Source organism: Chlorocebus sabaeus, chromosome 22 (genome assembly GCF_047675955.1).
Source record: "Chlorocebus sabaeus isolate Y175 chromosome 22, mChlSab1.0.hap1, whole genome shotgun sequence".
NCBI lineage: Eukaryota > Metazoa > Chordata > Mammalia > Primates > Cercopithecidae > Chlorocebus > Chlorocebus sabaeus.
The window spans coordinates 68,112,739-68,136,699 of NC_132925.1; the positions used below are offsets into that span (position 1 = coordinate 68,112,739).

Consider the following 23,961-nt stretch of genomic DNA (forward strand, 5'->3'; position numbering starts at 1 on the left):
TTCACAAAGTAGGGATTTCACATTTTAAATTCTAACTAGCATCCCCAAAATGTCCAGTCTTGTGGTTTGAGACCTGATTTTTAGGAAGACCTGAAAGATTCTACTGTGGGCTGTTTTGTGAGCACTGACTGCTTGTTTTGTCTTTGTCCTGCTCCTGCTTGCCTAGATCCCTCCCTGGTGCCACAGCAGCTGAGTGCGCATCAAATCTGAAGAAAATCTACACAGTACAGACAGTACAGGTAAGAGCAAGAGAGGGACTAACTGGATTAACACGGCACACATCGGACACTTAATCACCCACCTTGAAATCTGTTGCTGTGCTGGCAGCCCCTGTCCAGGGTTCTGCTCTGGAGTTGGCTCTCGGGTCCAGGTTGGCACAACTGCCCTTGACCAAGTCCACCCCAGGGCCAGCTGAGCACACAGTCAGGTGGCCTGCTCTTCTCTTGGCCACCTGCTGAACCTTTACTACCTAAACCTTTCATAGACCCACACAAAAGACAGACTGCAGTGTGGTTAAGAGCAAAGGTTTTCAAGATCTTTATCTGTGTTCCTGTTCAAACTCCAGCTCTGCCACTGCCTCGCTGTGCCTCTGTTCCCCATCAGTGAGAGGCAGTGGCGCCTTCCCTGCAGGGTTATTAAAGGTTTAGAGGTCACATAGGGAGAGCAGGATAGTGTGGAGCATGAAGATGGAGAGTCTCTGCTTGGTTTCCTACTTCACTTTGCAGTTCCATCATCCTAAATTAGGCATGGATCATCCCCTTTCATCTCTGTAAAATTGGTCTAATGGTAGCACCTACCTCCATGGGTTACTGTGAAGATTGACTAAGATTATGTTTATGCCATGCTTAGTGGAATACCTAATACGTAGCAGATTCTCAATGAGTGCAAGCTCTTAGTTCTATTAGTTCTTTCTCTATCTAACTCTGATGGTGGAGTTGGAAAAACACAACTGAAAAAACACAGCTGGCCAGGCACAGTGGCTCACGCCTGAAATCCCAGGAGTTTGGGAGGCTGAGGTGGGAGGATTGCTTGAGCCTAGGAGTTCCAGAGCAGCCTGGGCAACATAGACCCCCATCTCTACAAACAATTTCCTTCAGAATTAACTGGGCATGGTGGCACACACCTGTGGTCCCAGCTGCTTGGGAGGCTGAGGCACAATGATCACTTGAGCCCAGGATTTCAACACTGCAGTGAGCTGTATTCACACCACTGCACTTCAGCCTGGGCAACAGAGCAAGACCTTGTCTCAAAAAAGAAAAAACCTGATTGACTTAATTGATCCCATTTCTATTTTCTTCAATAGCAGATTCTATCCAGTTTCTCCTGTCTTCTAGTTTAATGGGCTGGTGCAGGTAGAATAAGGCTTTTGAGGCTGCTTCAGAGTTGCATTTTCTAGAAGGGATAGATTTTAAATAGCTTTCCTGTTGTATCCCTAAATCTTTTAATGTCTTAGAAATTGCAATAGATCAACATCTAAATTGTGTCTCTTAGGCAGCCTCTTACATGCAGAAGTAGCACAGAGATCCATTTTTTTTTCAGGCTGTGGTCCCAGTATCTGGTTCAAACTGGTTCAAAAAAGTTGGCATGCATAATTACAAAGTGCCATAAATCTGATTGTAAGGTGCTGTGTGTGGCTACCAACGGCAGTGAGCTGGTTGTGAAGACACTGTCCTGACTGTGGGCCATTTCTGGTGTAGTTGGGGAAGTGACATAAACGTGTGGGAAGCAGAGCAGCAGTGCTGCTGTGCAGTGCCAAGTACAGACGGCACCGCAAGGCAGCACGAGGACCACTGTCCAGAGACATCAGTGTGTTCAGAATCTGGGAGGCCTCCCTGCACGTCTCCTCTTCTGTGGATTTAGGGACTTCTGTTACCTTTTCCCAGCGCCATTTTATAATCCTCAGAGCGCTTGATTTGAAGGCCTGTCCTCATGTAAAGGCTCTCAGAGTCTCATTAGACTTTTCCCAATCCACATGACATTAGATCATCAGGGCTATGTAAGAGATTCCAGGGCTGACACTAGTCAGATGAGGGGATTGGCTTGGTTTTCCTGACCCTGCGAGATAACCCAGAGTATTTGGTAGAGCCCTTGAATCCACAGCATTTTAGGGTCTTCAGGGAGCAATTTAAAGCACCCGGGCAGGCACATACTAGGAAATGCTTTCTTTAAAACTACTTTATTGGGATATAATTTGTATACAGTAAATGTAGATTTCTTAAGTATAACTTTTGACAAGGGTACGTATGTACAACCATCATGCAGATCAAGACAAAAAAAATCTTTCCCATACACCAGAAAGTCTCTTTGTGCCCCTTCCAGCCTCCATCCCCCAAAGCAACCACTGTTCTCATTTCTACCACATTACATTCATTCTGTTACTGAACTTTATGTGAATGGAATCATGCAGTACCATATTATTGTGTCTGGTCCTTTGCACTCAATGAATATTGAAGAATTGAATGAATGAATGAATGAGGCTGAGCATGGTGGCTTACGCCTGTAATCCCCACACTTTGGGAGGCCGCGACGGGCGGATCACTTGAGTTCAGGAGTTCAAGACCAGCCTGAGCAACATGGTGAAATCGTGTCTCTACTAAAGATACAAAAATTAGCCTGGAGTGGTGACACCCGCCCGTAGTCCCAGCTACTGGGGAGGCTGAGACAGGAGAATCGCTTTAACCCGGGAGGTGGAGGTTGCAGTGAGCTGAGATTGTACTGCCCTCTAGCCTGGGTGACAGAGTGAGACTCTGTCTCTTACATGTACACGCACTCAAAAAAAAAAAAGAATGAGTTAGAAGTTAATAAATGAACCACTTTCCTGTAAGGATTCTGTAGGCTGCACATTCTCAGTGGGGGCCAAAGTTGATTCTTGCAGGGGAAGTACATCAGTGAACAAATCTCGCTCTTTTTATGTGCAAAGCATAGATGTCCATGCAGTCCATAAACATATATGATGTCTCTGTGCTATTAAAATTTTGTCATAGGTGATTAGGATAAAGGGCTCTTTTAGGGCCTAAGGGAGCAACAGTGAAAAAATGGCTGATAAACACTGCCTTAAGGATCAGGAAATTCCTTTCTGTCTCAGCTGTGTGTGCTCCCTCAGTTTCTCATCTGTAAAACTGAGGTAATATTAGTGCTTACTCCCTAAGGTTGAGTGGAAGTTAGATGAGATGGGTATATAGTTCTTAGTAATGCTTGGCACTTAGCCCTCAGATGTGGCCGGCTTTTACTTGTGTTACTGGATTCTGTTCCTCAGCTCTATCAGTTATCTGGTTAGGGTAGTCACAGTGCCTTGGTTGATGTCTCATATGTGACACTTACTAGCTTGGACAAGTTATATAACCTGTCTGAATCTCATTTTACTCATCTGTAAGATGGGAATAATTGTGATGGTAATTTTATCATGCTGTCATGAGACTTAAATGACACAATGACGTAAAAAGCCATAGTTAAGTATCCAGTCATCTGCCATAATTTGTCTGTTTCTACTGAGATATCTTTTTATGCTTTCTTCAGTCATATTTTATATCAGAAAACTATACACCACTGCTTCTAGATTATTTATTTAAAGTGATTATACTCTGGATTGCACCACCACTAACAGGTGTATGTGAAGATATTTAACTTATCAGTAACTTTTGAGATTTCAGCCTGCGAGTGTCCTTAACGTCTAATCAATTGTCTTTAGTATTTAAGAGCTGGCCAGGATATTATCTTGCAAGTCATTTGAGGATATGCTTTTGTCGCACTGTTTTTTTAATTTATTCTAGGATTGTATATCAATTATTTTTTCTTCAGAAGCAGGATCTCACTCTGTCACCCAGGCAGGAGTGCAGTGGTGCAATCATAGCTCACTGCAGCCTCAAACTCCTGCTCTCAAGAGATCCTCCCACCCCATCCTCCTCCCAAGTATCTAGGACTACAGCCATGTGCTACCACACCCAGCTAAATTATTTTATTTTTTTGTAGAGATGGGGTCTTGCTATGTTGCTCAGTCTAGTCTCAAATTTCTGACCTCAAGCTGTGTTCCCTCCTTGATATCTCAAAGTGCTGAGATTATTCTCACTCCATTAGCACTAAAAAAACCGCTTCTCCAATTATGTCTATATTTTCCTCCCACATGTGTTTAGATGAAAGGTAAAAATCATGTGATATTAAGGATTGCCTTATTAAAGACATATGTGTCTTTTTACACTTTGAGGCCCTTTAGCAAATCAAAGTAGATGGGTTTGGGAGAGGAATTGTTACCCCATCTGTTAGCTGAGGAGCCTGAGGCTGGAGATAAGTGGCCCAAACATTCAGTGGAAAGAGCCAATCATGCCGTGTCTCTAGGACTGGAACTCCCTCCACTTCCAGTTCAGTTCTTTTACTCCCCCTGATTGAGGAGTCGGGGAGGCTCAGCCTCCAAAGGACCTGGGAACCCCTGCTGAGGACACTTTGATCATACCCAACAATAATTCTCTCTGCCTGGACTTAAGTTCATTTCTACTTTCCTGCCTTTCTTGGAAAATTCCATTTTACATCTAGGCATGTTTTCCAGATGCTTATTGATTCTCTTACTCTTTTGTGAACCTGTCCAAATTTTCCACAGTTCTCATGTGGTTTTGCATCCTCAGGGGTTGCAGTGCAGAATAGAAAATGGCTTTTAGCCAGGTGCATTGGCTCATGCCTGTGATCCCAGCTACTCAGGAAGCTGAGGTGGGAGGATTGCGTGAGCCCAGGAGTTCGAGTTCAGCCTGGGCAACATGACAAGACCCACATCTCTAGAGGGAAAAAATAATAGAATGCGGCTTTTGAACAAGCCTTATTTTACCTGTTGGAGAATGAAGAGCTACCTGCCAGATGTGATTTGCAAGAGAAGTCTCCCTTGTCCAGTTTATTTCGACCTTACCTGCTATAAGATTAAAAATTCCACCCCTGAAAACTCATTCCTGTACAGCACTCTGTCTCGAACCTCAGTTATTTGAAGTTATCACCTTCAAGATTTTGCCACACTTAATCTCACTTGTAGTATATTCTACCCGGTATTTCTTATAAATTGACTTCTTATTTAAATTTGCATAAAACAGAAACTATATTTCCTCTATAAGTGGAAATTCAACATCGTTTATCATAAACAAAGTCTTCATAAAGGGTATATATAACCTATTGAAATTAAGAAAATGTTTCCCCTGCATATGCCAAACTTATCCTGTGTACTGTCGATAATATCAAGACTTCATTTCATTTCAAGCCTCCTGACTGTGGAGTTGTGCAGTTATGGATCATTAAGTTAGGGCTGCAGCTTGCTTTCCAAACCCTTGGGAAATGAGGGCTCTTCGTTCAGAAGAAGAGGTTTTCTAGGTCAGTATTGATCATGGAGGATGATGGAAAGATTGATTCCCAGTACTTACTGCCCTGGACACAGCAGAACAGCCCATGGTGGGTGGTGTCTTGCAATAGAATGACCTGGAGTGAACCCCTTGGGAGAAGGGAGGGGCCTGAGGGGAGAGAGGAAGAAAGCCAACACTGAAAAGAGAAAAAGAGAAGGACCTGCAGCCAGGTCCACTTCATAGTTCTGTCTAGCGCAGACTTCGAATCAAGTATAACAAGATTCTTTATCCATCATTTAGTTTATCCATTATATGCATAATAGGATCAACATCTATAGCTACAATCCAGTTATGAAGAAATATAACTGAAGTTAAATTGCTCGTGTTCCTCCACATTCTCAGTGGAGGCCATTGTGTCTGTGTATTGCGGTGGGGCGAGATTTGACCTTGTTAATTAAAAGTAATTTAGTCACTTCAACTGTGAAACTGGATCTCTTCCAATTTAAGTCTCTTTTGGGGAAAATGACCACCCTCTTCTTCTCCAAATGAACAGGCATATGCAGAAATACCCCTGACCCCTCCTGACCTTGGGCCATGCCTACCACTTCTGGCCCTGCTGTAACCTCGTGTCATGAAGACCCCTGCTATGTACACACACGTCCAGACCCCAGGCCCTGCTGTCTGTAGGCTTTCTAGCAATTTCAAGCTCCAGATTGGAGATTTAGGAAATGTTGTCTGCCTTCCCCCTACCCCAACAGAATGAGGGGAACCTATGAGGTTGTGGCAGGCCCTTCTGGCAAAAATAACCCCTCCTGCCTTCCCAGCTGTTCTCAGACCTGACCGCCATGTTGCTCAGCACTGTAGGAATGAGGACCTTTTCTGGGAGTCTTGGAGCCTCTTGGGCTATGCCAGAAAGCAGGTTCCACACTGCTCTGCTCTAGGCATCCTCAAACTTTGCGTGGGGCTCTCTCCCATCCTTTCAGGGTTTTAACCTCACTCTCCTCTCACTCCAAGCTTTTAACTCCCCAACTCAGAGTTCATTTTTTCCTAACTGACTTTCTATGTGGTGGGAGATTACCCTCACATCCTGTCATATCTCGTTTATGATCACAACTCCACACTTGGGCTCTCTCTTTAAATCAAGTCCTTTTTGGAATTCAAAGGAAAACCCATTTCTCTCTCAGGTACCTACTTTTGTAAATCAGAAGCACTCTGCTTTCAGCCTTTGTGTCTGCTGTGAGTTAAAAACATCCATTAAACTCTTCAGTTGCCTATTTGGTTCAGATGCCTATTGGCCCTGCCCATAAATACCACTGATTCAGTTGGTGGGAAGCCCCAGGCAACTAGTAATACCTAATGAGCAAAAATATTTGTTTTATTTTTTTGAAAATACTCTCCTGCTACACATGCCACAACCTGGAATAAATCCTGTATTTTTTTATTTTATTTTATTTTATTTTTGAGGTGTGTTGGCTGGGTGGTTTTGTTTCTGGTTTGTTTTACAAAACAGACATATCACTTTGTTGTCTGTCAACACATGACATCTTTTCTTCTGAAGAATTTCCAAGTGCATTATTTTTCTTCAGAACATTCCAGTAGGAAATCGAGGAGGAAATTTGCCAGTTTTCTTGGTAATGAATGATTATCTATTTGGCAGAAGACTGTCAGGTGGTACATAGTTGCTCCAATCCAGTACTAATAGATTGGGGATTTATCAAGTGGTCAGCATATTAATGGGTCTAACCGTACTTTGCTTCCTTCCTTAGGCCTTGCAAGTGCTTTCACTTTGCATTTCATCATTACATTTTCCAATGAAGTAGCTGTATCCTTATACAGAGGAGGCAACTTGGGTTTCAAGGGCTACATGACCTGTGAAGGTTATCCTGAGAACCTAGGTCTTAAATCCAGGTATTAGACTCCATTGGACAGGTGTCTTCCTTGCCTCAGTTTCTCAAGATTCTCAGATTGGTGTTCCAGAACATACCTCCTAAGGAGTGGATTGCTGTGGTCAAAAGCTGACCCTCCTGCATTCAACTCAGTTCCCAAGGACTCTTCACTGTGCCCTGTTCACAACTGATGCTCACAGATGTTGACTGAATGAAAGATGTTCAACTTTTATACCTCTCCTAGTCCTAGGGTGATTCTCAAGGCTTTTGGGGAAAAAAAGCATTTAACCATCATTAATAAACATTGTGCTTAGTTTTACTTTTACTGCAATCTTTGATTTGCAAGTCCAACAAAATTAATTATAAACCTAATGGCTTTTGAAATCTATTTGCAAGATTTTATGTATAGTCAAATTCAAGTGTTTCCATTTTCAAAATGTGTTACAGAGAGTATAATCTCAAATTACCAGGCTTCCACTGTAGCAGACCTTTCACTTCTGCAAGGGTGGAAGAGATTTTCAGGAGCTGAATAATGGTAGATTCCTTCCTGTAGGTATTTCACCAGCAGACATACTTCAAAAATATTCTACACATTGGATGAGGTTTGCAACAGGGAAACAGACCAGTTTAATGACACATGTTTTTTAAAATGGGCTTTTTTTTTTTTTTAATGGTGTGACCGGATATTTTGCTCCTATTTTACGCTCAGCACAAATGTACAAATACGTGCTTTAATGAATATGTTAAGTCTATCACTGATCTTCTTGGGCTGTAATCTCTTCCTGTCAAATTTGCCAAGCCAAGCAGAATCAGTTGTCTCTTTTTGTTTTCAAGAGAAGCTTCTAAAGCTCCAATTCTTAGCGTGATCTTTAGTGTTTTTCTGATCTTTGAAATGGAAGAGGTGTTTTGTTGTATTTTTTCAATGCGCTTCAAGTACTAGGTTAAAAAGTCAAGCTTTGACAACTTTTGACAGGGGCATGACGGCAGGAACTTTGGTTTGTGATGCCTTTGAGGAGACTTAAAGTTTGCCAGCACCAAAGTCCTCTTGGTTTTACCTTAGGCAGGAGTTTTCATCTTAATGTTATTTTGTGCATAAATTCTACAGAGGACATTGCCACATCATAACTGGGTTCTCAGGCTGGAGTTGACAACCACCAGCCTCTTGGGAATTATGGGCATCTTACTGGTGGGAAAACATCTTCAACATGTGTCCCTCTTTCTGTGGCTTCATGACCTCATTCCTGGCTGCTAAGATTGGAGAAAGATGTGTCAAAAACATATAGTAATGTCTTAAAAGAAAATAGCTGAGTAGTTAGGAACAGAGGTTTGGGAATCAAATTGTCTGGATTCAGATTCCAGCCCTACCTACCCACCCTCATACCGCAGACAGTCTGAAATGTTGGAATAGTCTTATTTGTACAAAAAGCAAAGCATTTATAGGATAGGTACCTCCATAAAGAGAGATGTGTGTTTGAGGAGCTACTGTTATTACAGTAGCTTTTAGCTCCTCCCTACACTAGCACCGTTTTAGTAGGAGGGAGCCAAGGTGGATTCTCAGTTAATACATCTATCATCCTGTAGTTTTTTGTCTTCAGTTTGATCTTAGAGTTCATCATTGCCACCTTTGCAGTTAATTCAGTGTTATTATTTTTTTAACGCAAAACAGGCTTGAACAACCCAGCAGGATTATCATTCAACATAGATAAAATTCCATTCCACCCGTGTGACTCAATTCATGAGCCCTAGGATTGATTTTTCCAATTGCTCTTTTACTTGTGCTGCTTTCCTCAGACCTACTGGGAGACCCAGATGATCACCCTATGCTTACCTCACCACACAGAACAATATTTCTTATTTACACAGTAATTTGGTGCATAGCATTCATAGCATAGTAATTCTATGACCTACTCCAAACAAATGGGGAAGCATTTTCTTCTTCATAGCCTCAATCCTTGTCCTAATCCTAATGGTCATACCAAACAGTGACTTTTGGGCAGGTTCATCTCTGCCTGATGTCCTTATCTTTAAAAAAAAAAGGATAATAATCGTACCTCCTCCTAAGACTGTCATTAGGATAAATTGCATAAACATGTAAATGTTCATAGAACAAAGCCTGGCACAGAGAACAGCTCCAGTCTTTGCCAAGACTTCCTGTTTTTCTATTACTTTATTATTTTTGTATAAACTATTTCTGTTTACCAGTTGCCCTGTGTCTTAGTTCAGGCTACTATAACCAAATACCATAGACTGGGCAGTTTTTTTTTATTTATGCAACAAACCCTTTTTTCTCACAGTTCTAGAGTCTGGAAGTCTGAAATTAGGGTGTGAGCATGGGCACACCAAGGTGAGGGCCCTCTTCCTGGTTTGTGCATGGCCATCCTTTCCTTGTGTCTTCACACAGCAGAGGGAGGGCCGGCTCTCTTCATCTTCTCATAGGGACACCAAGCCTGTCATGGTGGCTATACCCTCATGACCTGATTACTTCCCAGAGGCTCCATCTGCTAACACCATCCTATTGGTAGTTAGAGTTTCAGCATATGAATTTGGGGAAGACACAGATGCAGTCCATAACACTGTGTATCTTGCGCAGCTTGTTGCTTCAGCATCTGAGCTGTTCCCTGTTCCTTTAGCAGGGGAGAGATAAGGGGCAAACAGAGTGTCTAAGGTGGTTTCTCTTTGCCATCTCCTTTATCCCTCAACTCCCAAGCCATAGCATCACAGACTTAGAAGACAGGGTCTATTTTTTTTTTTTTTAAACGGAGTCTCGCCCTGTTGGCCAGGCTGGAGTACAATAGCGTGACCTCGGCTCACTGCAACCTCTGCCTCCCAGGTTCAAGTGATTCTCCTGCCTCAGCCTCCCGAGTAGCTGGGATTACAGGCGTCTGCCACCACGCCTGGCTAATTTTTTGTATTTTTAGTAGAGATGGGGTTTCACCATGTTGAAGACAGGGTCTGTTATAACAAGATAGTTACAAATATGTTCAGTACATATATTCAGTACTAAAGGCTTTAGTAGATACTACCTAGCTGTCAGAAAAATCATTAGCAAAGTGCTTTCCAGTTTTATGTGTAGACATGTTGCATAGGAATGTTTGCTTAATAACCATAGCTTCATGAAACATAGAACTTAGCACAGCATCAGCAAGGAACATCTTTTCTGCTTCTTGTTGTGTTTTTGTTTTTGTTTTTTTGAGGCAGAGTCTCACTCCTGTTGCCCAAGTTGGAATGCAGTGGTGCCATCTTAGCTCACCTGCAGCCTTGACTTCCCAGGCTCAAGCTATCCTCCCACCTCAACCTCCTGGGTAGCTGGGACTACAGACGTCTGCCACCATGCCAAGCTAATTTTTTGTATTTTTTGTAGAGATGGGATCTCGCCACATTGCCCAGGCTGGTCTCGAACTCCTGGGCTCAAGTGATCCACCTGCCTCGGCTTCCCAAAGTGCTGGGATTACAGGTGTGAGCCACCAAACCCAGCATTCTTTAACGTTATATTACATTTTCTAGCAGATAATTAGAAGGGATACTGAGAAAAACCTATTTTGAATGGATAAAACAATGAGAATCAAAATTTTTCTTTAATGCACTAATTTGATAATCTGGCAGCATAATAAATCGATACTGGGTATATTAAACAAAGTGTTTGTTTTTCTTTTAAAGATATTCTGGAGTGTATACAATAATATCCCTCCTGTGACTAGCCTGCCTTTGAGATGCAGTTATCATTTAATGAGAGGAGAGAGGCGTCCACTTTGGTAAGTGTCTAATGTGTAATTTAAGGTCAAGGTGGGAGGGAAATGTTTGTGAATCTCATAAAATATCATATCACCTGAGATGTGTATCTCACATGGACAACATAGAAAGTCTATGATACCGATCATGACCCAGGGTCTAGGACTAAGTGTCCTCCTTCTTTAATAGCTTGATGTGGTGATGAAGATGGACAGTAAGTTAGTTTGCCCAAGCTGGAGTCCCAATTAGTAATAAATCCTTATGTCATTCAGTCTTTCTGCATTATTTACTCATTAATAAAATGTAAATGTATCTCATCTTGAGTAGTAGCAAATGACAGAAACCTAATTTTTTTTTGTGGGTTTTTTGTTACTGTTGTTGTTCGGTTGGTTTCTTTTTTTTTCTTTTCTTTTTTTTTTTTTTTTTTTTTTTGAGACTGGGTCTTACTCTATCACCCAGGCTGGAGTGCAGTGGCACCATCACGGCTCACCACAGCCTTGACCTCCCAGGCTCAGGTGAACCTCCCGCCTCAGCCTCCCAAGTAGCTGAGACTACAGGTGTTGCCACCACCCCCAACTAATTTTTTATTTTGGGTCGAGATGGGGTTTCACCTTGTTGCCCAGGCTGGTCTTGAACTCCTGGGCTTAAGTGATCTGTGCGTCTCAGCCTTCCAAAGTGCTGGGATTACAGGCATGAGCCGCCAGGCCCAGCCACCAGAAACCTAATTTGAGCAAAAAAAAATTGAATATGTTTTTAACCTGTGACTGGGAAGTTCACTGGTAGGGATAATTTCTGGCAAATCCGGCTCCAGTGTTATCAGGAATCTGATGGTCCCCACCAGAATTATTCTGCTTTATTCTACATTGGTTTAATTTTCGGTTTTATTTTCTCCCATCTGAGGTGGCAAAGTGGCCATCGTATGCTCTGGTCTTACACCCTGCAAGTTTACTAATGTCAGTACTCAGCAGCCCAGATAAAATCCTAGGGCTGGCTCTCATTGTCTCACTTTGGATCCCCTTTCAATTTCTGGCCAATCACAAAGACTAGGAAGAGGCAGTACTCTCATAGGCTAGCCTGAATCAGAAACCCATCTTTGAAGCTAGGACGTGGAGTCAACCCTGCCTGAGTGGATCTCACAGAAGAGTAGGGGGCAGGTGGCTCTTTAGGGGGAAACTGGGATGCTCTTACCAGAAAGGGAGCAGATATTAAACAGTGACACACAGCAGGTGTCCTTCACAGGGATACCTATGAGGCCTTGATACATGGTTGATAGGAGAATCACATGAGACAGTGTCATGACTATGACTTTGAAGTGTCAGGGCCTTCCCTTGTATGAAGCAGTTGTATTCGTTGTCCATCCCCAGAGTCAAGCAGGCCTGTCTACACCAGCCCTTTGAGGATGAGGATCTCAAGTCCTATCACCTTCCCTGCCCATGTAGCCACTGAGTGCCACTTTCTTGCCTCTCCATCCCTAGCTCCTTCCTTTTGCATTCATCTGCTTCTGTTTCCAACAAAAGGACTGAGGAAGAGTTTATTGAAAAATGCCCAATCTTACCCCTGTTAAAATGGCTGTTATCCAAAAGACAGCAATGCTGGTGAGGGTGTGGAGAAAGGGGAGCCCTCGAACACTGTTGGTGGAAAGGTAGATTAGCACAGTCAACTATAGAGAACAGTATGGAGGTTCCTCAAAAGACTAAACGTAGAATTGTCACGTGATCCAGCAGCCCCACTGCCAGATACATACCCCAAAGAAAGGAAATCAGTATGTCAAAGAGATATCTACACTTCCATGTTTATTGCAGTGCCATTCACAAGAGCCAAGATATGGAATCAGCCCAAGTGTCCATCAACAGATGAATGACTAAAGAAAATATGGTACATGTATACCATGGAACAGTATTCAGCCATCAAAAAAATGAAATTCCGCCATTTGCAACAACATGGATGGAATTGGAGAACATATTAAGTGAGATAAACCAGGCATGGAAAGGCAAATATCTCATGCTCTCATTCATATGTAGGAGCTAAAAGAACAAAACAAAACAAAACAAAAAAAACAGCTGAACTGATGGAGAAAGAGAGTAGAATGATGGTTGCCAGAGGCTGGGAAGTTGCGGGGGTGATAAAGAGAGGATCGTTAATGGGTACAAAAATACAGTTAGAATAAATGAGGTCTTGGAGCACAACAGGGTAACTATAGTTAACAATAATTTGTTATGTATTTCAAAATAACTAAGAGTGGAATTGGAATGTTCCTAACACAAGGAAATGATAAAGACTTGAGGTGTTGGATAGATAATCCTAAATACCCTGATTCAGTCATTATACCTTGTATGCATGTATCAAAATATCACATGTAGGCCAGATGTGGTGGCTCATGCCTGTAATCCCAGCACTTTGGGAGGCAAAGGTGGGAGGATTGCTTGAGGCCAGGAGTTCAAGACGAGCCTGAGCAGCAAAATGAGGGAGACTCCGTCTATAAAAAAAATTTTTAAAAATTAGCCAGGTGTGATGGCACATGCCTGTAATCCCAGTTGCTTGGGAGGCTGAGTGGGGAGGATTGCTTGAGCCCAGGAATTCAAGGCTACAGTGAACTATGATCATGCCACTGCACTCCAGCCTGGGTGACAAAGTGAGACCTAGTCTTTAAAAAAAAAAAAAATTCAGATATACCCCATAAATAGGTGCAACTATTACGTATCCATAATAAAAAATAAAAAACAAAAACAAGAAAAATGCCCAACTATTTTGTTTTTAAGGTCGTCTATTGTTAAACTAAATGTACTTAGAGATATTTAATCTAAATGTATGTAGAATCACTTAGTCCTGAGTGTAACTTTAAACGTTGGTCTTTGGCCCAGGGAAGAGGAGAGTAATGCAAAGGGCGGCGTATGGAAGATGAAAGTCCCCAAGGACAGCACGGTAGGTTCCTTCTGATCCTCTTCTAGAACCGACAAGGCTTGGGGTTGTTGACTGCCTGTCATCAACATGTTGTGCTTTGCAGACAGCCTGTTTACCTGGCAGTCCCCAAACAGGCTGGGGGTGAGAAATTCTGTTCTGACCTTAATTTTCCGCCTCACACTGTCACCTTGAAAGTGTATAATTGTGCTTCTCCATAGACATGGTGTAATATGTGACTGTATGATGCAGTCTGCAGGAGTAAATGCCTGTGAACTTCACAGAAAAGCTGGGTGAATGTCTTTATGGTAGTCATTCCTTTGACAGCCATGACTAACATGTGGCATATGGTTTTACAAAGTCGGAAGTAGGATCTTTCTTTCCAAAGGCTCATCCCTCCTCTATAGGGGGAACAAAAGCAGTTCTGAGAATGTCCATGGCACAGAGAATAGGGAGGCTTGGCATTTCACCATCCTTTGGGGTTTCATGAGAGACTATGCTCCATCTCCCTCTGGGGCTGATGAGAACCTGGATGATGTGACGACCTAGTGGGATGCTGGTTTGCAATGATCAAGTCTCAGAAACCCAGATTTCCCAGAGCGAGCTCTAATTAATCATATTGACTGGAAATGAACGTGAACATTAAAATCGGTTATCTTAAGCCCTGGGAAACCAAAAACTTCTTTGAAAATGGACAAAGGGGAAATGCTACCCAGTTTCACCTTTTCATGATTTCTTTCATGTGGATAAGCTCAAAGAACTGAAATGTCTCCAGGGACCCATATACTTGAGCTGGAGTCATTTTCCTATAAGCACATACCCAAAGATATGACCAGATTTATTTGTCAAAGGTGCAAACTATTCGTCAAGATGTGAAGCTCCAGCGTTTTCCTGTTATTTGGTATACATAATGAAAACTATCAGGGGAGCAGAGAATATAAGAGAATGAGGGAATATAAGGTGTTTTTAAAATTTCATTATGAACACTTTTTGCCTTTCCATGTTATTTACTCGCACTAGACTTTGAACTCTAGTAGAAGTAGTCATGATGTCAACATTCCTTGAAAAGCGGCTGAAAGGCAGTTTTGTCCTCTCCTTGTTAGCTCACTTGGCTGTGTTGGGTTACAAATAATAACTCTTTCATATCCGTGCAAATGCCTTCATCCCAGGTAGTTTAGCCTACTTTTCGTCATCAGCCAGTGGGAGTCTTGTGGGCCAACCTTGTCTGAATTCAAAGCAGAAGGGTGAAGTCTCCCTTCCCCTAATGGCATCTCCCAGCTCTCAACTTCATCACTAACAGCTTGAAGGACTGTAGCTGGACAGAGTAAATGGAAGCAATGATTCCTAGGTGGGAGACTCATAGACCAGAAGGGACTGGCTAGGAAAGACAAAAGAAAAGGATGAAAGGTCACTTCTCAGTTCCCTGGCTAACTGCCATGGCCTTGGTTAAAGATTCAGTGAGACTGCTTTAAGCTTGTGAGGACATAATAATAAACACTATTACTATAGTTAATATGCATTGAGCACTTGGAATATAGCAAACACACAGCTGTTTATGGCATGGATCTTAAATGTTAAGCCCTTTTATTGCAGTCATTGTACTAAGCCCTCTGAGCACATTTGTTGACTAATTTCATACCCACAACAGCCCTGGAAGGTCAGACCTATTATTTTTTCCTTGTTCACCTAAAGAAACTGATGATCAGAGAGGTTGTTAACCCACCTGGTTTGCAGATAGCAAGCAGCCTCTCAGGATTCAAACCTAGTTTGGGGGCAATTTGGAGCCTGTGAATCACAGGAAGGAGGATAAATAGGACCAAGAACTTTTCAAAGGAAGTAATGTGAGTGGAAATAATCTGGCTGTCTATTGGATGCCACTAGTAGATTACGAGGAGAAAGAAACTCCAGTGTTTCTCATTGGTAGGAGGCAGACCACAGCAGGCACTGAATCTTCCAGGGAAATTACATACATTCTTACATAAAGTTCTATCGCCTGCCATAAACAGTCTGCCTCAAGTGAATGGAATTTCCCAAGACTCTAGTACTAAATAAACAAGAAATGTCCTTAAGTGTTCTTTACTTGTGTAACCTTTGAAGTACCTTATAAGTAGTAAGAAAAACAGAAAAAGGATTTTGAAGAGAAAGATTTTACTAATAGCATCCACATATAATTAGCTTCTGTGTTTTGAATCAGTGAGAGGTAAAGAAATTGGAAATTTTTTAGTCGTTTGAATGCGTTTTGCCTAGAAATTCTTCTGAATTTCACCAGGGGTTTCACTAGGGATTAGCTTTTATCAGACTTTGGCTCACTTGTATCTGTGTAAAGTTATTTGTAAACCACTGAAAAATATGCCACGGTGATAAATGTTTGCACCTAGGCTTTGGAGGTGTCTGTGGACTCCAAATATGGGCACAGAAAGTGCATGTGAAGTTGAAGAAAACATAATTTGTTTAGCTCCTGAGTATAATTTTCTAAAAATATGTGTATTTTGTTTTGTTTTTTATTATCTTCCCATATCAGTCCACAGTTTGGAAAGAGTTGCTGTTAGCAACCATCGGGGAACAGTTCACAGACTGTGCTGCAGCAGGTAAAGCAGCCCACGGCTCTGGCCGGCCCTGCCTCTTGTGCTCCTGGCTTGTACTTGTTTCTTGCAGCAGTTTGTTATCACGTGTTTGACTTTTTACATGTTTTGAAGTTGTTTATTTTGGAACTACAAAGTTACTCAGTTTTTTTTCATGTGATTTTGGTGTTTAGTGTTAGATGTGTGTGTCTATGTCCATACGCGTATTTACGTATGTGCATATTATATTAATATATGTATGTATATATTCATGTATGTTTTTCCTTCTTAGCTTAACTTAATAGTATCTGTAATCATCTGTCCAAAATAAACAGGCAGAAAAGAAAAATCTGACATTAACTGGGCCCTTAACACAGTTGGTAGTAGGTTCCCTTTATCTCTTCCAGTTTTTCCAGAAGGGGAAAGTGCCTTCGGTGTCCAGTGAAGTTTGTATGTGGGCAGGCACAATCCTCTCTGTCCCTCTCAACCGCTAACCCCTTCCTCTTGTTCTCTCGGTCCCCTGCTCAAAAAGGACTAGAGTGGTAGGTGGGGACATGCTCACTGTTATGTCCCGGGATCTCACGGTGGAGGATAAGACAGAAGTTCTTCAGGGCTTTTCTTTGGAGACCGTTTTCAAATACTCAGGGTATTTCTGAGAGCAAAACAAAAAGCTTTTGTTTTGCTTTGTGTTTATCATGAACCCACTCAGAGAGCAGAATTTAATTGCTTGTTTAAAGTTTTGTTTTCTTTTGGGGGTAGTTCCTTCTGAATGCTCCTGAAGTAACATTTAGAATACTATTTTTCCTACCCAGCTTTCAGTTAAGATTTTCTTTTTAGCTAATGACAATGATGAGTTGTCCCTCCGATGTCTTAGATGGGGCCATGTTTGAGAGCCCTGTAGGCCTTGCCAGTCCCGGGGCATGTTTCGGATTCATCTCATGAGCAGTTCCTATCATTCCACTTTTGTTTTGCTTACTTCTTACACCACTTTTTATTCACTTAAGACAAAACCTGCGCTGGGCATGGTGGCCCAAGACTGTAATCCCAGCACTTTGGGAGGCCAAGATGGAAGGATCACTCGAGGCCAGGAGTTCGAAACCACCCTATGTAACATAGAAAGACCCTCTCTACAAAAAATGCAAAAATTAGCTGGGCATAGTGGCATACACCCATAGCCCCAGCATCTTTGGAGGCTGCAGTGGGAGGATCACTTGAGCCCAGGAGGTAGAGGCTGCAATGAGCTGTGATCACTACTGCACTGCAGCCTGGGTAACAGAGTGAGACCCTCTTTCAAAAAAAAAAAAAGACCCCGGTTAAGATAAAATTGTCTGTAAGTACAGATTCCTTCTGTTTTAATAGGGAGTATTTAGCAACTTGATAATATACAGCCAAAAATGTATCCTGTGTATAATTATAAACACATAAATCCCTGGGAGAGGAAGTTTTCTGCATGAATTATTCCTGTTTCCAGAACCAGGGAAAAATAGTCTAAGTAGTAATAGCCAGGATTGAATAAAGAAGACCAATTGTTTTGTGGTTGACTTGAGACATGAGAGCACCATTAGCTATTAACCATTAGCTCTTCCATTAACCAGCTATGCCACTTTTAGCAAGTCAACTAATCTCTCTGGGCCTCACTCCCCTCATCTTTAAGCAGTGGCTCCTCCCAGCTCTAATGTCTTATGCTGCCAGTACCCTAAAATAATCAAGGTTTTGCTGGTTGATTCTACTTATGAATATTACATGTTTGCTGATGGATCTGCCTTTGGATAAGAGTTGCAGCCTTTTTTTACCAAACCATTTGTGAAAGTGCTGTGCTAGTAACTATGCTTGGTTACCAAGAGCAAAACCAAACTGAAATATTGACAGTTCGGCATCCATCTGTTACGTCACGCTTTGACCAATAGGGTAGAAATTGGCAACACCAAAAGACAGGAAACATGAACATTTCCTCAAAAGGGTGACCTTGTGACTTCATGGCCACTCTTGAAACTGGTAAACTGCAAAGCTTCCCTTTGTAGTTGATGATTTTTATTTTCATATAAAATATAACATTGAGATCTGGCAAGACTATTTTTAAAGTGTAAATTAAAAAGTAAAGAATCTGTATCTAAGAATATTTTCTTGATGGGATAATAAGTTTCTGTGAATGGCCATGATAAGGTACTGTGTTTTTTGACTCTTTTGTTTAAATGTGGCATATATACAGAAGAGTGCACACGTCATATGTGTACAGTTTGATAAATATTCACAAAGTAAGCATATAACTGTAACTAGCATCCAGATATATAAGCAGGATATTACCAGCCCGCCAGGATCCCTCTCTGCTGTCTTTCCTTCTTTCAAAGGTAACCTGCAGTCTAACTTCTAACATCATAGTCTAATTTTTGCTGGTTTTGAGTATTTATATAAATGGACTCATTTAGTGTCAAGTCATACACATTTAGCCAGGATCAAATTCATTTTAAAAAAGAAAAGAAGGAAGAGGGGGAGAAAGAGAAGGGAAGAATGGAGAAAAGAAAGGAATTACTTTACTGCCAATTATTTCTTTTAGTAAATTGGATATGTTTTAATTTAAATTATATCCTAATACTGAAACGTTTTAACTTCCGGAAGACAATTGGAAAAACTGATGGCATGAATATTTAGATTTACAGAGGCCAGCAAATTAGGTAAAGCATACTAACTAAAGCAAAGTTTTCTTATATTGATAATGCTTATCTCTCACATATTACATATTGATGCTGTTTATGAAAGTGCAGAGAGCTGACCGTATTGCGTTACTGTGTCATGAACAAGGAGAACCAAGAATCAAAAGTTTGTATTCTTTTCATTTTGCTGCAAATTTGTGTAAACAAAGTGGCTGCAAGGGAGGATAAAACAGTATAACACCTTACTATCCATCCGCTGTTCTCAACTGTGTACAAAAGACAGCCCTAATCTGGAATTTTGTTTTTTTGAAAAAGTCCACCTTAATCAATGTAGATAAATGCCTTAACGTTCATTCATTGAAGGACGATCCTGTAATAGCAGAGCTGTACTCAGAAGATTTACTCTCACTCTATACGCAGGGCTAACAGATGGTCATTGGCTCACTAGCCCACAGTATATAATGCCCAAAACCAGAAAAGGGATTTCTAGAGGGAGGCATCAGGAAGCAGGAAGAATTCGTAGGAAAGGAGCAGACAAGCAAACCGCAGAAAGCAGATGAGCAGCAGAGAATGCACAATCTGGGTCCAGTTAGTGTTGGGGCAGATAGCGCTGACCACTCCAAGGTCCCTGAAAGCTTGGCAGGAAGTCAGGAGAAATTCTTGCTCTCCTTAACAAAGACAGCAAGACATCAAGGAAAAGTTCATTTCAGTTCACTTGGCTTTCAGAGGGCAGGGAATTATGCAACCCATTTTAGAAAAAGTCTCATCAAAACAGAGTAAGAAATAGTCACAAAGCTTTCCTAAAGTTAAAAAGGGTAAATTACTTATCTGGAAAATGCATTCGGCTGGAACACTTTATCTAAGTCCCTGGATAAATGTGATGTGACTGCTACAACTTTTGTGCACTGACTTGCTTTCCTCCAGTGATTCCCCGTAGAAACAATTATTTCTTACAAGTTGCCTTGTGCCACCTTTTTTCCATCTTATCCTTAATTTTCAGATAAAAAGACGAAGTTCTTAGAAACAGACTGACTTGAAAGTATCACTCATTTTTTTTTTTTTCCTGTCTTCCCCTCAGATGATGAAGTAATAGGAGTTAGTGTCAGTGTTCGGGACCGAGAAGACGTCGTCCAAGTCTGGAATGTAAATGCGTCTTTAGTGGGTGAAGCGACTGTTTTAGAAAAGATCTATGAACTTCTGCCCCACATAACTTTTAAAGCAGTATTTTATAAACGTAAGTGCTTCATTTCCAGTTATTACTTTCTAACTTACTCTATCATACTTTTAAAGATAGCAACTGTTTTGCAAATGCGATGAAGGCAGACTCACTTGAAATTTGATAATTCAGAAAAGAATTCAACAAAATACATTTAAGGGTTTAAAAAAAAAACCAAACATAGTCTCAGAAATTAAAATGATATTTTATTCTTGCCTAACTGCGTGGATCAGAAAAGGAAATAACAAATACCGTGTTTGTTATTTCAGAAATTTGTACCTGAACTCAAATTTGTAATTCTTAGAAAAAAATTTACATTCTGTTGGAAACAACAGTAACAAAAATGTCATTATATGAACTGGCAGGTAGATATTCAATGATCCCTTCATAAACAGGAATTTATAATGTATAACATCTGTATTTGTGGAAGCAATGCATTCTGAGCATAGGCATGATTGAATGTTCTACTGAAATGCTAATACTTCCTCATTATGAATGACTGTGACACAGAACCGAGAGAGAATTCACGCCTAGTGGTGAAATGTTAACAGTATGAATAGGTGTGTGGACCCATTGTTTCCATCATGATTCATGTTCATTGCTTTTGTGTGCTCTTTTGAAAAAGTCTTCTTTTTCATAATGAAACATCTTAGTGCTATTAAACCAATGTTTGGTAGATCAAACTGCAGGTCACACATTTAACAAAGAGTTAGAGAAAAGGACGACAGCCCTACACATGTATGATAAATTTCCTATGTCCAAAACTGTTCCTAGAGTCAATAACCCATTTTTTAACTACTGTATTTCATTGAATCTAAGATGCTCTTGAAGATAAAATGCTCCATTATTTTTAGTATTACTAAAAAAGAAAAATAAAAGGCTCCCAATTAAACTGTAACACATTATTGGTACCAGAGGTCTTCAAATATATGTGTGGTAGTTGTGAGGAGTGCATCTTAGAATTGCTGAAATACAGTTTATTATTGCTTCACTTTTTCCAACTGTTTGCCAAAAAGGATAAAAAAATCAAATTTTGTTTTGTGAGTATCCTAGTATAACAGGGGATATTAACAACACTAAGGCCTCCTTGTAAGGAATCTCATAATTACAGGCCAAATGACTTAGATGTTAAGCAGTGGGACTGATCTGGCACTACAGATATTCTGCATTTTAAATGGAAGTTTAAAAGAGACAGAAAAATGTCACTGCAGAAGTTGCTTATTGGCTGTGCAGTGTAGAAGTTGCAAATTTGCCGATGCCATTTTTATTCTTTAGGGATACTTTAATTATGTTTTCACCCCAGATATTAATTGAAAGGTCATCAAGGATTTTTTCTTTTTTTTTTTTATTTCACAAGACTAGCAGAAACTCTATAGATGGAAGTGTATTTCATTGACATTTACGTATGGGGCTAAAACATTTTTTCCCACCTTTGAACCAGCTCCACACTTGACTCTAAAGAGGAGAACACCAATTTGGGGTCGTTAAGTCAGGCACTTTGGATTTTTGTCCAGCTTCACCAGTGTGACCTTGAGCAAGTCACAACTTCTCATTCTTTTACTTTCTCATCTGAGTATCGAGGAGGTTGGTCTTAGATGATCTCCAAGGTTCCTTCTACTTCAAAGTTCTATGATTAAGTTTCCAGGTAACACATTGGTTAGCAGCAGGCTCAACACAGATAATAAGATACCTGTTTTATCAGATAATAAGGCCACAGAGTGATTAATTACTTTTTAGGGCCATGGCAATAATCAAGTAAGATTGACAAAGGGCAGGATGATTCACTGCTTAGCTGTTGTGATGGCTCTGGGAAAGAAAAAAGCCAAACAAAGGGAAAGAAAACTGCAACTTGGCCAGTTAAATCGAATAGATACCTAAAGGTAGAGGCCATTGCAAAGTGTGTGATACACAACTGAGGAAGGGTCTCAGCAGAAATCCATATTTTAAGGTCATAAATTAACATTTAAAAACTCAAAGATCGTTCAAATAAAAACGTGAATTTGAAAAAACAAGCAGTTTTCTTTATTGTAAACAAAGCAGGCAGTCCTTTACTCAGCAGGGTATATACCACTTGCTGCAGAAGTGATTTGGAAAAATGAGGTTTGGGCTGAAATCTTTTTCACAGCAGGGTGAGCTAAGTTAGAAATGGCCAATTTATGCTTTTACTCTGGTTTAGTTAATAGGATCCTAGTGTAAGTATTCCCAAGTTTACAGAAGCCAGGTGACTGTAAATTTTCCATGTAGAAAGAACCCAAGCATATTCAGTCGTGGCCTCTAGTGGGTAGATGGGCATTGGGCCATTGATAACTTACATTTGATATGGATACACATTATTTGACTGAGAAATTCACAATGCAGACTCCACTCCCTGACCAGCCCCACCCTGGCCAATTCTGCTAAGTTCTTCAGAGCAGCTGAGTGACAAAGATCTTTTCTGCTGTGAGAATTGTTTAGAGCAGGAAGCTGGAGCCCAAATCTGCCCCCCGTCTTCCCCTCCCCTCTCCTGTTTCTGTATAGGTGTAGCTGAGAATGCTTTTTACATTTTTCAGTGGTTGGAAAAAATCAAAAGAAAAAGTATATTTTGTGACACATGAAAATTATATGAATACAAATTGTAGTGTCCATAAATAAAGTTTTATCAGCATAGAGCAATACCCATTTGTTTCCGTGTTACCTATAGCTGCTTTAGTGCTACAGTGGCAGAGTTAATAATTGAGACAGAGGTCAGACCTGGTGGCTCACGCCTGTAATCCCAGCACTTTGGGAGGCCCAGGCAGGCAGATCATCTGAGGTCAGGAGTTCAAGACCAGGCTGGCCAACATGGCGAAACCCCATCTCTACTAAAAATATAAAAAGTTAGCCGGGTGTGGTGGCAGGCGCCTGTAATCCCAGCTACTTAGGAGGCTGAGGCAGGAGAATTGCTTGAACCCAGGAGGTGAAGGTTGCAGTGAACCAAGATCACACTATTGCACTCTACCCTGGGTGACAAGAGAAAAACTCCGTCTCAAAAACAACAACAATAAATAATAATAATTGGGACAGAGACCGTATGGCCCATAAAGACAAACATTTATTCTCTTCCTTTTCCTGAAAAAGTTTGCCAACTCCAGGCTTAGGGCAATTCTATAATCCCTTTCTACCCAAAGTAACCTAAGGCTGACAGAACTCCTGTTCACTAGGCACTCCCAGTTCTGAATGTTCTGTTTTACTGTCTCCTTAACCCATCAACATTGTAGTATGCAACTATGACCACCCCAGACTGCCCCTCACACCTAGAAGTAACACAGATCTTTGGATAGTCTGTATATCTGGATTTATTGTTTGGAAACCAGGTCACTATAGTTCTATGGTACCTCTATTTGACCCTGAAGAATAGTATAATTTCCTTGCAGATCAAACCATGTTTTCTTTGGTGTCTTCCTTAAATATCTTTCTTAAAAAGAAAACACACACACACCATGTGAAATATTTGTAAAGTTAAAGCTGTGAGAAATGTTCTATTAAATTAGTTCAGATTTCAGGCTGCCCTTAGGAGTATGGCCAACCTGAGGTGACCTGGGAAGTATAAAGTGCGTCTCTCCCAAAGTTTTTTCCAAGTGCGGAGTAGGTTGGGGTGAATGTCCAAGATGATGTTGAAGGGAAAATAGACCCATTCCACCCACCCCCTCAGCAACAGTCTGAAGAATTTAGTCCTTATGAAAAACACAG

The 23,961-nt window shown here is 41.0% G+C and overlaps 1 protein-coding gene across 5 annotated transcripts in view; it reads left to right on the forward strand.

Moving 5' to 3' along the window:
* EIF4E3 (eukaryotic translation initiation factor 4E family member 3) overlaps nucleotides 1–23,961 on the forward strand; it is a 73,664-nt gene that overhangs the window by 42,661 nt on the left and 7,042 nt on the right. For 4 of the 5 annotated variants that reach the window (XM_007984986.3, XM_007984987.3, XM_007984983.3 and 1 more), the window contains 5 exons: nucleotides 167–239; nucleotides 10,856–10,950; nucleotides 13,789–13,849; nucleotides 16,347–16,413; nucleotides 20,116–20,271. In XM_007984986.3, the coding sequence (XP_007983177.1) occupies nucleotides 10,925–10,950; nucleotides 13,789–13,849; nucleotides 16,347–16,413; nucleotides 20,116–20,271 (310 nt within the window). In that variant the 5' untranslated portion in view covers nucleotides 167–239; nucleotides 10,856–10,924. The remainder of the gene's footprint in view (nucleotides 1–166; nucleotides 240–10,855; nucleotides 10,951–13,788; nucleotides 13,850–16,346; nucleotides 16,414–20,115; nucleotides 20,272–23,961) is intronic. The other variant, XM_073009929.1, reaches the window with a different exon arrangement.